The following is a 12,788-nucleotide window of genomic DNA, read 5'->3' on the forward strand; positions in this document are numbered from 1 at the left end:
GAATGTGTTCTTTTCATTGTGTGGAGGGTAACATCCATAAGACATTTTAGGATTACAAAGCAAATAAAACAAAAATGTTAACAAATTTGGGGTTGGCTCATCAGTTCAACAAAGGTGGTGAGATCTTTCCTTTTGCTAAAAGAGAATATTAATTCTGGGAATGGCTGCTTTTATTTTTTTCCACGGTGGCACTACTCGAGCCAAACTGTTTTGTTCAGTTTCAGTCCTGTGCTTCACTTCATTGACTGCCACCAAACTACAATCGAAAGAATTAAAAGTTTATGTATTAGAGCTCTGTTGTAGTCAATGAAAAGTCACAGATCTGGTTGAGATAATGATTCCCATTCAGACAGGGAATTCATTAGCATGTCTCTCTTAAAGGGATATTATTTGTGAAAAAGATTACCTGTGATTCAATGATAGAATGATAGAAATGTCTTTTCTCTGTCCTTGAAAGTTAAGCATTCAGAGTAAGGGTATCCGAAAGGCATATAATTCATTAGTGTTTGCTTTCAGAGGTGCATTTTATTTGGAGAAGAGAAGTGGGTTAACCCGATGGATTATTAGAACATCTCAGTTTTATAGAGAATTTATCATAATTGAGTATTTCAGTGGCACATTATTGGTAGGGTTTGTTTGGACACATAGGCTCAGAGAAGCAAAAAGAGGTTGTTCCTAGTATGTGATACTCATTTCTTGCCAACAGTATTTAGATCATTATTTTTTCTGTGTACACATAATTAGTCATCTTTCTCTCTGTCATAACCTAAACCTTGTACTATTTTCACAGCTGACTAAATGACCAAAATACTTACATTTTCTTTCAGTTTCTTTTTTCATCATTATGGTTGTTTATTTCCAGGCTCATTCTGAGTATATTGAGAACTTACTGATTTATTGTCCCATGTAGTATACTCAGTTGTTTTAGGTAGTATATTCTTAGTTTTGTTAAAAATAATGAGTAGTTGCAATGGCTGACATTTACTGAATATTTATTATGGTTACATGCTTTTACATATTTTTCTCTAATTCTCACAGTAACCCAGCCAAGCCACGTGTTATTATTCCAGTTTTACAAATGAGGAAACTTAATCAGAGAGGTTAAATAATTTGTTTAAAGTTACACAGCTAGTGTGAGTGATCGAGTTAATAGACTCAGGACTTTTGTCCTGTAACACCACAGGTCTTTATTAGTTGCTGTTCTCTGGTTTTGCTTTCGACATTACAGCTCTGCTTATTTTATTATTTTATTTTTATTTTTGTTTTTATTTTTATTTTTTCTTCCAAGTTCTTATTTAAATTCCAGTTAACATACAGTGTAATACTAGTTTCTGGTGTAGGATTTAGTGATTTATCACTTACATACAACACCCAGTGCTCATCACAAGTGCCCTCTTTAATGCCCATCACCCATTTAACCCTCCCCCTGCCATCTTCCCTCCAGCAACCCTCAGTTCTCTGTGGTTACGAATCTGTTTTATGGTTTGTGTGTCTGTCTTCACACCGCCCCATACTCATTGTTTTGTTTTTTCCAGTTCCACATATGAGTGAAATCATACAGTATTTGTCTTTCTCTGGCTTATTTCACTTAGCGTAATACTCTCTAGCTCCATCCATGTCACTGCAAATGGCAAGATTTCATTCTTTTTTATTGCTGAGTAATGGTCCATTATATTACATACGACAACTTCTTTATCCATTCATCAGTGGATGGACATTTGGACTCTTTCCATACTTTAGCTATTGTTGGTGAGGCTGCTATAAACATCGGGGTGCATGTATCTCTTCAAATTAGTATTTTTGTATCCTTTGGGTAAGTGCCTAGTAGTATAAATTGCTGGATCATAGAATAGTTCTATTTTTAACTTTTTGAGAAACCTCCATACTGTTTTCCAGAGTGGCTGCACCAGTTTGCATTCCTATCAGCAGTATAAGAGGGTTCCTCTTTCTTTCTCCACATCCTTGCCAACATCTGTTGTTTCCTGTGTTGTTAATTTTAGCCATTCTGACAGGTGTGAGGTGATACCTCATTGTAGTTTTGATTTGTATTTCCCTGATGATGAGTGATGTTGAGCATCTTTTCATGTATGTGTTAGCCATCTGTATGTCTTTTTTGGAAAAAATGTTTATTCATTGCTTCTTGGCCTTTTGGCTAAGATCAAGTGTGGAAAAATGTTTATTTATGTCTTCTGCCCATTTTTAACTGGATTATTTGGGGGTTTTTTGGGTGTTGAGTTTTATAAGTTCCTTATATATTTTAAGTTACTAACGCTTTATCAGATATGTCATTTACAAATATCTTCTCCCATTCTGAAGGTTGCCTTTTAGTTTTATTGATTGTTGCCTTGCTCTGCAGAAGCTTTTTATCTTGATGAAGTCCCAGTAGTTTATTTTTGCTTTTGTTTCCCTTGCCTCAGGAGACGTAAGAAGTTGCTACGGCCAATGCCGGAGAGGTTTTCCTCTAGGATTATGATGGTTTCCTATCTCACATTTATTTTGAATTTTGAATCCATTTTGAATTTATTTTTGTGTGTGGTATAAAACAGTGGTCTAGTTTCATTCTTTTGCATGTTGCTGTCCAGTTTTCCCAACACCATTTCTTGAAGAAACTCTTTCCTTGGATATTCTTTCCTGCTTTGTTGAAGATTAGTTGGCCATATAGTTGTGGGACAGCTCTCCTTGTTTACTTATGCTCCTTTCCACTTGGTATGTCCTCTCCCTATCAGGTCCAGCCTCTACTAGTAGCAAATAGTCCATCATTTAAGATCCATGCCAAATGCCACCTTTTTCTGAAGTTTACCCTGATAGCCATATTTGGGAAGTAAATTCTGCCTTGTTTGTTTGTGTTTGTTTATTTTGGTGGGGGAGGGTCAGAAGGAGAGGGAGAATCTCAAGCAGACTCCATGCCCAGCACAGCCTGACACATGACTCCATCTCACAATCATGAGATCATAACCTGAGCCAAAATCAAGAATCAGATGTTTAACCGACAGAGCCACCCAGGCGCCTCAAATCTGCCTACTTTAAACTCCCATAACACTTTGTACCTTTCTTTATGTATTTATTTCGCCTTGAGTTATAATTATTAGTATACATGTCTTAAATTTACCAGAGATGGTCTTTGATTCCCTGTAGTCTAAGACAGTCTTAAAGATACACATTATTTGTTTACTTGATATTACAGGCAAAAAAGCTGTGAAAACAGAAGTACTACTGATAGATTTTTTTAAAAAGTGTAAGAACATGACAATATGGTAAAGATTAGTACACACACAATCATTTTTGTTTCTTGATATTTGGAAATATTGTTAAATGCTACTAGGGGTATAACTAGTATGATGTGCATTTCTTGGTTTGATGAAAAAGTTCATATTCTTAGCTGTCATTTTATATTTTTTTTTAGAAACAAGACAAATAAAAGTCAGAGAGGTGGGAAGAACCTGCTGTTTTAATTTTGTTCACAGCAGTGGGTCAGATTATGTTCTTTTGGTGCTAGCTTTGATAATAGGTTCAATACAATATTGGAATTCAACAATTGGTTATCTTTGGGTATATATTATTTTGCATTTATGGCCATATGTGAGATCTCTAGACTGTTTAGATTAAGTTTATGGTAAGTAATCTACTTCTGTCTAAATAGGTTGTTTCCATTTATTATTTAGTTTACTATTTCATTGTTTTTATTTTACTTGTTCTAGGTTTTCTTCTCAGATAAAGGCAGTTAAACCAAAACTTACTACAAGGGGGTGGGGAATTTCATTATTGATTACCCATTCAAATTTTGAACAAATTTTTTGTTTTAAATCTCTCTAAAATATGTCTTATTCCTCTTTTGACTTACTGATTCACTTTGACAAAAAAGAACTTAAAACTTTTTGTAAATACTTATTATAGTGATAGAGATTTGGCTGTAATTTACTTGTTGGGTTTTGAACTCTTAAGTCTGTTAAACGAAAGGTTCTATGTTTTTATAATTTCTTCCATCTGAATTGTACGTATCCTTGCTGTTAATTTGACTGAACTCTTGAAGCATCTTAAGATTTTTTTTTTAACCTCTTTTGAAGGAGAAGTCCTTTTATTAAGATAATCTTTTGAAAATGAACATTAGTCTTTTTTATCCTGTGTCACTTGGACCTTGTGATACTGCTAAGAAAACAGAGGGTGGACAGGAGACAGTAACTCAAAAAAGCCTTTGGCTCTTGAACTAAGACAGTGAGTAAAATTTCTACAAATTGAGAGTGACGACAACACTCCTATTGTTTATTTGTTTTATTATTTAGTTAAAAAATTTTTTAACATTTATTCATTTTTGAGAGACAGCATGAGCAGGGGAGGAACAGAGGGAGAGGAAGACAGAGAATCCCAAGCAGGCTCCGTGCTATCCTGTCAGCGCAGAGCCTGATGTGGAGCTTGAACCCATGAACCATGAGATCACGACCCAAGCTGAAATCAAGAGTTGGACGCTTAACCGACTGAGCTAGCCAGATGCCCCTAAAGTTTAGAAATGTAATTGTTAAATATCCATTGGAATGACAAATCAGATTAAGGTAATCAGTAATATTCTGAAAACAGTTGACATTAACCAGAATATATTAAATGATTAAAGTATTAGTTTCTGTGACAGGAACTTGAACTCTACTTTATAAAATTCTTGTTATTGCTAATGTTAAATTATTGTAAAAGTAATATATATTCATTCAAGAGAACTAGTATAACATAATTCTAATAATAGCTAACTTTAGAGTTTGTTATATTTTGCTATTCAGTGTAAACTATTTATTCCTCCTAACAATCACATGAGGCAAGTACTGTTACTTTTCCTATTTCATAGATGAGGAAACTGAGCACAGAGAAATGAAGACTTTAACTAAACCAAACAGTACTTGAACCCAGGAGATCTGGCCTAGAGTCTGGCCCTTAACCTCTCTTTCCAGGTAGTTAAGAACTTGAGTTTTGGGATAAGAAAGACCTGGGCTTAAATCCTGGTTACTACTTATACTCTTGGGACAAGAGCGTGTCTCTTGACCTGAGGTTCAGTATTCTTGTTTATAAAACAAGGGTATTTGGGGGAGAAAATGAAATAATATATGGACTGCTTAGCACACTGTTTAGCAGACACTGTACTTGTTCAGTAGATGGTAAGTATTATAACAAATATTGGTAAGCAAAATGAAAAAAAAGGCCCAAAAAGAAAACAACCATTGTTAGCATTTTGGGGTATATCCTCCCAGTCTTTTAAAAGTGTGTTTCTTGGGGCACCTAGTGGCTCAGCTGGTTAAGCATCTTACTTTGGCTCAGGTGATGATCTCAGGGTTTGTGAGTTCAAGCCCCTCATCATACTCACTGCTGTCTGCCCAGAGCCTGCTTCACATCCTCTGTCCCCCTCTCTCTGCCCCTCCCCACTCCCTCAAAAATGAATAAACTCTTGAAAAAATAAAATCACTTAGCAGTAAGGCAAACCTTATTCAGCTTCTGTGCTAGCCAAAACATTTTTCTCTCTGTGTTTAGGAGTGACTAAGTGGAGATGGAAGAGGACATAGAAATACATTTTTCTTTTTAAACAAAAATGGATTATATGTGAATTAAAAATCTACAGATCAGGGCTCCTAGGTGGCTTAGTTAAGTGTCTGTCTCTTGATTTTGGCTCAGGTCATCATCTCAGGGTTCAAGGACCCTGTGTCAGCTGTGCTGTCAGCCTTGAGTCTGCTTGGGATTCTCTCTTTACCCCCCTCTTTCTGCCCCTCCCCCTGACTCATGCACATGCACATTCTCTCTCAAATAAATAAACTTAAAAAAAATTTTTTTTTAATCTACAAATCAACAAAATGTAGGATAGGGGTAGGCAAGAAAACATGTGCTAGCATTAATTTTATTAAGATAACAGTGAGGGGTGCCTGGGTAGCTCAGTCAGTTAAGCATTTGATTTAGCCTGAGGTCATAATCTTACGTTCTAGAATTTGAGCCCCACATGGGGCTCACTGCTGTCAGTGCATAGCCCACTTTGGAGTCTCTGTATCCCTCTCTCTCTGCTCCTTCCCTGCTCACACTCTCTCTCCTCTCTCAAAAATAAATGAACATTAAAAAAAAGTAACAGTGAAACACCAGTTTCAGAATATTTAGTTGTTAACTGAAGACACTATATCTGAATGAATAATTCTAACGAACGTAGGCTATTTCTTCTTGATGAGTGTGATTGTAGAAGTCTGACTATATATTGCATTGTTAAAGAAATTCTCTGGGTGTGGTACAGCAGTAACTAATCCCCCTTTCCATAACCTTAGCAACAAATGGCTAATGGTCTTTTTTGTTTTCCTTTTAGGTCTACACACAATGAGCTGGAAAAGAACCGGTGAGTCAGTGATGAGCGCAGCTTTCATTTTTGTTAAAAAGCAAACTCAGTGTTTTATCTGTGAAAATAATGTAATAGTACATATGTAGTTATAATTTTAAAATGTATAGCATATCATGAATCTGATATGTATGTATTCTTTCCAAAAAAAATGATTCTTAAGTAGTAAATTTATACCATCTAAACTGGAGGACCTCAGTAAATATTTAAGCTCATTTGAATTTTGAATTTATGGTGTAGCCTTCTTTCTTTCTGTTTCTAAAAACAGGTTAATTGTAATAGGCTATGGCTTAAATATGGTCATGCTATAGGATTAGGTTTCTGTAGTGTAGCTAACAAATATTATGACAAATTGTAGGCCATTGAATTTCTCTTTTTTTGCAGTTTGTTTATTTGTTCATTTATTCATGCATTCAGCAATCTTTATCAAGCATGAACTATATGTCAGTGCCAGGCAGGCATAATGCTTTAGATAGAAAATATAAGAATGTGTGAGATAGTTTTTGTCTTTAAAGAACTTACAGCTTTCTGAGGGAAACAGGTAATTAAAGTACTGTATAGCGTGGTAAGTATAGTAATGGAGTAGAGCATACTGAAAAATCACTTTGGAAAGTCATCTGATTTTCTTTTGAGGGAGTCTTAGAAGGCTCTAGAGACGATGATGAGTGAGTACTTTGTGTTGAAGAAACTATAAGAGGTTCAGTATGAGTACTGTATAAAAGATTATAGCAAGAGGCAAGCCAGGCTAGTTATTGACACCTATGCTAAAGAGTTTGGGTGTCTTCTGAGAGCAGTAGGGAGCAGTTGGATGATTTTAAGGTGAGTTGCCATGTGATCAGATTTGTGTTTTGGAAAATCACTTTGGCCATAGTGTGAAGAACTGGTTGATTGGAAGAAGGGATCTCAGACAAGAAAACTCTTTTGGAAGCTGTTGGAAGCTTCCAATGTAGGAGATAGAAGTAGCCAGAGTAAAGAGACTATATGGAGTAGAATCAGTAGAAATTGGTGGTTTGTTGACTATGGAAGTATTACTATTTACCAAGAAAAAGAAAGCAGGACGAGGAATTGTTTGGGAGAGAAGATGAGATTGTATGAGCAAAATATTGTTTTTGATACAGAGACTAGATTAATAACAACAAACTGGAATAATCTGCATCAGCCATTTCTGACAAATAAGATTTCCATGACCTTCAACTTTTTGTCCTTTTTTTTTTGTAAATTTTTAAAAATGTTTTTATTTATATTTGACAGAGAGAGAGAGAGAGAGAGACAGAGCATGAGTGGGGGTGGGGAGCAGAGAGAGGGAGACAGAATCCGAAGCAGGCTCCAGGCTCTGAGCTGTCAGCACAGAGCTCGATGCAGGACTAGAACTCATGAACCATGAGATCATGACCGGAGCTGAAGTCTGATGCTTTACCAACTGAGCCACCCAGGCACCCCTTGGTCCTTTTTTTTAAATAGAAGGGGCTTTATAGATTGACTAACCTAACTGCCTCATTGTAGATGAATTTAAATGTCAAATCCTCTTGAACAGGCTTAGCATAGTCCTCCAGGCTGACTTAGTGGCTTTTACCACTTTGCACAATGCTCTGTTCGTATCTCCTATTGTAAAACTTAATCAGGTAGTATTGTAATTACCTGTTCATGTCTCTTTCTGCCAAATGACTACAACTGCCTCAAAGGCAGGGATTCTGTTTTGTTCAATTTTGTAACCTCAGTACTTAGTATTTGATGCATTTATAGTACGTGATGGCTTTAATATTGATGGATAAAACTGGAGCAAAGTTCAGTGGTCTAGTCCAAAACTGCTTTGTGGGAAAGATTTATGGCTAGATTAAACATGACAAAAACACCAAGAAATGACAGCTCTGAGGATTCTAAAATTAAAAACTTATATTGTACTTTAAATTAGAGCATCAAGACTGTATTTTGGATCACATTTTAAAATACTGGTAAACACCTAGGGACATCTCGGTGGCTCAGTCGGTTAAGTGTCCAACTCTTGATCTCGGCTCAGGTCATGATCTCAGGGTTTGTGAGTTCGAGCCCCGCATTGGGCTCTGCACTGCTCAGAGCCTGCTTGGGATTCTCTTTCTTTCTCTCTCTCTCTCTTTTTCCCCCACTTGTGATCTCTCTCAAAATAAATAAACTTAACAAAATTAAAAAATAGAATAGTGGTAAGCATCCAAATGTAGTCCTTGGGAGACCTTCATTGGAAACCTGGTAAAAGCCTTTAACACTGAAGTGAAGAGACTCTTTAGTAAACTATTTGAAATGGAGCTTTTTAAACCTTTGAGTAAATTTTGTTTAATGCATTTCATGTACCAATTCTGACTTATTGATAACTTTATCACCCATATTATTACTTTGATTTGTCCTAAAGTTGTTTAATCTAGTATCTGTCTGTGGCACTGGTGTAACATGTGTAGCTTTTGATTACCTGGTCCTTACGTGATCTCCAGTATCTCCAGTGAAGGTTTTTGTTTTCATTTTATTTACTTAGGCCTAAGACTCTCTAGCTGATTTCCTACCCTACCTCACTTAAGACATGATTCCCTCATCCTCTATTGTCTTCTTCTTTCTCTCTTCTCTCCTTCTTTTCTTTCTCCTTTCCTCTCTTCCCTGAGGCTTAATTGAAAGGTAATATAAACTTAACCTTTCCAAGATGTATTTGTTCTTTTTTTTTAAATTTTTTAAATTTTATTTATTTTTGAGAGAGAGATGAGCATGAGCAGGGGAGGGGCAGAGAGAGAGAGAGAGAGAGAGAGAATCTGAAGCAGGCTCCAGGCTCTGAGCTGTCAGCACAGAGCCTGACGTGGGGCTCGAGCCCACAAACCGTGAGATCATGACCTGAGCCAAAGTCAGACACTTAACTGACTGAACCACCCAGGCGCCCCTGTATTTGGTTTTTTAAAAAATATTTATTTTTGAGAGAGAAAGAGAGCTGGCAAGCAAAGGAGGGGCAGAGAGAGAGGGAGACAGAGGATCTGAAACAGGCTCCGTGCTGTCAGTGCAGAGCCCAACACAGGGCTTGAACCCATGAAGCATGAGATCATGACCTGAGCTGAAGTCAGATGCCCAACTGACTGAGCAACCCAGGCACCCCAAGATGTATTTGTTTTTAAAAGGGGTAGTTATCAATATAAATAAATCTCAAATTTAATGGAATGTGTCAGAGGGTGAGTAACAAAGAAGAATCCGTTTTAATAATCAATCCATTTTAATAATCTATACTCCATTTACGAAAAGTTAGAGGCTTGTGATCTAGTGAAAACCAAAAATATTGGTAAGCACAGGATAATTTAAAGGGAGAGAGGTATTTTAGCCAAATAGCAACAAGGCAACACAAGAATATTTTTAAAATCTAAGCCTGTTTTGTTACTAAGTTTTTAAGCCCTTGCTCATTTTATTTAACAGCTCTTTCTTTTCCCTAAGGCACCATTTTTATTTGATACATTAAAGAAAAAAAGTTAACCTAGCTTTGGCTTCCTTTAAAATAAATTGAATTTTGACTTTGCCTTTCATTTGCTTTTGAGTGTGATTTTACATGAGGAAAGTAATTCACTATCAAAAGGGTAATTTGATTTTGTCTTCATTCTGAGAAGATGTTCCTAAGGTAATTCATATTCTTGAAATTTTTCCACTTTACATGTGATATATTTATGTCTTTATTTATATTTTACATGTGATATATTTATGTCAGGAATTTTTTTTTTTTAACGTGGTTTAAAATCTTGCATATAAAGCTGCTCTGAGTTAGTCTTTTTTTTTTTTTTTTTACTGGGGCAAAGCAGTGAGAATTAACGTAGATGATTTTGAAGTGTTAGCGAATAACAGAAGAATTCCAGATGGCTATCTTGAAGCCCTAAGATTGTTGACGCTCTGGGTCTGGCCTTGAGGAGACAGTAGCCAGCAAATGTTGAGTTTCATACTCCCATATCTCAGAGGAAAGCCTAATGGTTGACATTTGGAGTCTGGCAGGCCCTGTGTAGTTTGCTCTGACCTGCAGTTACCCCGATATACGGAGCTTGAAGTAGTTTCAAGACTGATAAAGGGATTCAGGTTTTCTGGATAGGTCCTGGGGGCTTATTTCTGCCTAAAACCTGATGGTTACACTGAGCCTACTCTAGACGGTTCAGAGCATTTATTACTTGTATCCTTATCTTGTCCCCCTAGACCTATACATTTATTATTTGTATCCTTACCTTATCCCCCTAGACCTATAATAACTTGTAACTGGCTCCAGAGGTGGAAGTAAAAGGGAAGCAAAGTACCTTTAGATGTAGATGTTCTGCATTCTTCAGGAATCTATGTGAATCCTCTCATGGTAAAATTAATGAATCTTTGAGATTTAAGAATTAAGAAGTTCACGTCGTCCATTGGCTTATCTTATGAGTTGTAGCCTTAGCAGAGAAAAAAACCCCATCCCGTGCAGATGTTAGATCACTTCATTGCTTTTTCATTTTCTTAATTCAGATTATTGATGATGTTTTTGAAAGCATCATGGGGCGCTTGGGTGGCTCAGTCGATTGAGCATCTGGCTTTGGCTCAGGTCATGATCTTGCAATTTGTGGGTTCGAGCCCCGCATCGGGCTCTGTGCTGACAGCTCAGAGCCTGGAGCCTGTTTCTGATTCCATGTCTCCTCCTCTCTCTACCCGCCCCCCGCCCCCCCCCCCCCATGCTCATGCTCTGTCTCTGTCTCTCAATAATAAATAAATGTTAAAAAAAATTAAAAAAAAAAGCGTCAACAACTTTAACAGGACTTTAATGGTCAAGAACCTTAGAAGAGGCCATTCAACCCTGATAGCTGTTATTCCTTTGAAACAAAAGGCTTCTCTTTATTGCAATTTTGGCAAAGCCTAGTAGGGCCAAATGAGGATACTGGCAGAGCAGAAGTGCCTGAGTATTTGGGATAAAAGAGAAGCAGGTCCAATGAATGGTAATAGGTGTCTTCCATATAGAGACTTCCTCATATTTCTGAGGGAAAGATAAAAATGACATTTATGGAGTACTTACTGTATTCCCCCACTATGCAAGACTGTTATGTAATCTTGTATGGTAGGAAGGCAGAAAGTGTAGGTCAAATTGTTATTGAAAACTAGCCATTTTGACCATCATAACTACAATTTGAAACAAGATGATGGAAACACAAAAACAGTCCTAACCATGATTCTATCTGATCATAAATATGTTAGCTGTATTTAATATCAATCTTCAGTAATGATTAATAAATATTCTTTGTGGCATTGTGGTGGATAAAATGAAGTGTAAGATCGTGACTCTATCCTATCTTTAAGATTTAGGTCATTATAGTTTGGTAATTATGGGTTTCATCTTTCAGTACCAGGATCTAGTTTAGTTATCAGTGAATGTCTAGAAAGGTGCATTAAAGGTGTTTTTGAAGTTGAAGGTTGAAACCCCCTAGTAGTCTTATGCAATCATTTAGTGAGTCATTTTGAAAAAGAAATAGAAAAGACTAGAAAATACCAAAGTGCGTTGCTTGAAGTAAAGTTAAATGTAGAATTATGAGACTTGTGTATACTGGGTTATGATATAAAATATTGTGGTCATAGTCAAAAAGCCACTGCTCTGGATAGTGAAGGAGAATGTATGCTGACACATGAAGAAAGACATAGAATTTGAATCTATGGAAAAAAATAGGGAAAGAGGTCAGTGTAAGTAGAGCCATGGAAGCCATGGAAGGTGACATCATAAAGGAAAGACTGAGTAGACCATATTGAATGAAAGAGCAGAGTCTATCGAAATGGGAAATGAAGCTAGAAAGGTGTTTTAGTATTCAATTGTGGAATGTTATTGAATGTTACGGAATTTGGATTTTATTTTGTTGGTAGTAGTGAGTTTTTGAGGCTTTTGAAGCAAAATGATAGGTATGATCAAAGTGTTTATAAAAAAAAAAGTACAGACTAGTTTGGATGCTTTTGAAGGACCTCATCTAGTAGTAGGATATAGGAACCAGCACTCAGGTAATAGAATTGGGAACAGAAAGGAAGACAGAGGACTAAGCAACACCATAAAGAAAGAATATTATTTTCTGTTAACTGCTACCATTCATTTTTCCTTATATTTCATTATTTGCATAGCAACAGTGATGTTCCTAAAGGGCATATCAAATCATGTCATTTCTGCTTGAGTCCTCCACAGCTTCCTTTTGCAATTAGGTAAAATCTATGACCTACAAAGTCCTACTACCCTATATCTTGTCTCTTATGGTCCAGCTGACACTGCTTTCTTTCTTTTCCACATGATAATTTTCATCTTACGGCTTTTGCACTTCTTTCCTCTGCTTGGAAAACCCTTGCTCTTCTAGCTCTTGTTATTATTTAGTTGTCAGGTCATCTCCTTAGAGAACAGTAATTGCTCCCCAGTCACTCTCTATCCTATTGCCTTTTCTGTCATCTTAACATTCAATCTGTCTGA

The 12,788-nt window shown here is 36.5% G+C and overlaps 1 protein-coding gene across 5 annotated transcripts in view; it reads left to right on the top strand.

Annotated features, from left to right (window-relative positions):
* Positions 1-12,788, top strand: part of MXI1 (MAX interactor 1, dimerization protein) — a 78,674-nt gene that overhangs the window by 37,275 nt on the left and 28,611 nt on the right. For all 5 annotated transcript variants that reach the window (XM_015082958.3, XM_053207854.1, XM_015082957.3 and 2 more), the window contains exon 3: positions 6,320-6,349. In XM_015082958.3, coding sequence (XP_014938444.2) covers positions 6,320-6,349 — 30 coding nt within the window. The remainder of the gene's footprint in view (positions 1-6,319; positions 6,350-12,788) is intronic.

This window comes from Acinonyx jubatus, chromosome D2 (genome assembly GCF_027475565.1).
Source record: "Acinonyx jubatus isolate Ajub_Pintada_27869175 chromosome D2, VMU_Ajub_asm_v1.0, whole genome shotgun sequence".
Taxonomy (NCBI): domain Eukaryota; kingdom Metazoa; phylum Chordata; class Mammalia; order Carnivora; family Felidae; genus Acinonyx; species Acinonyx jubatus.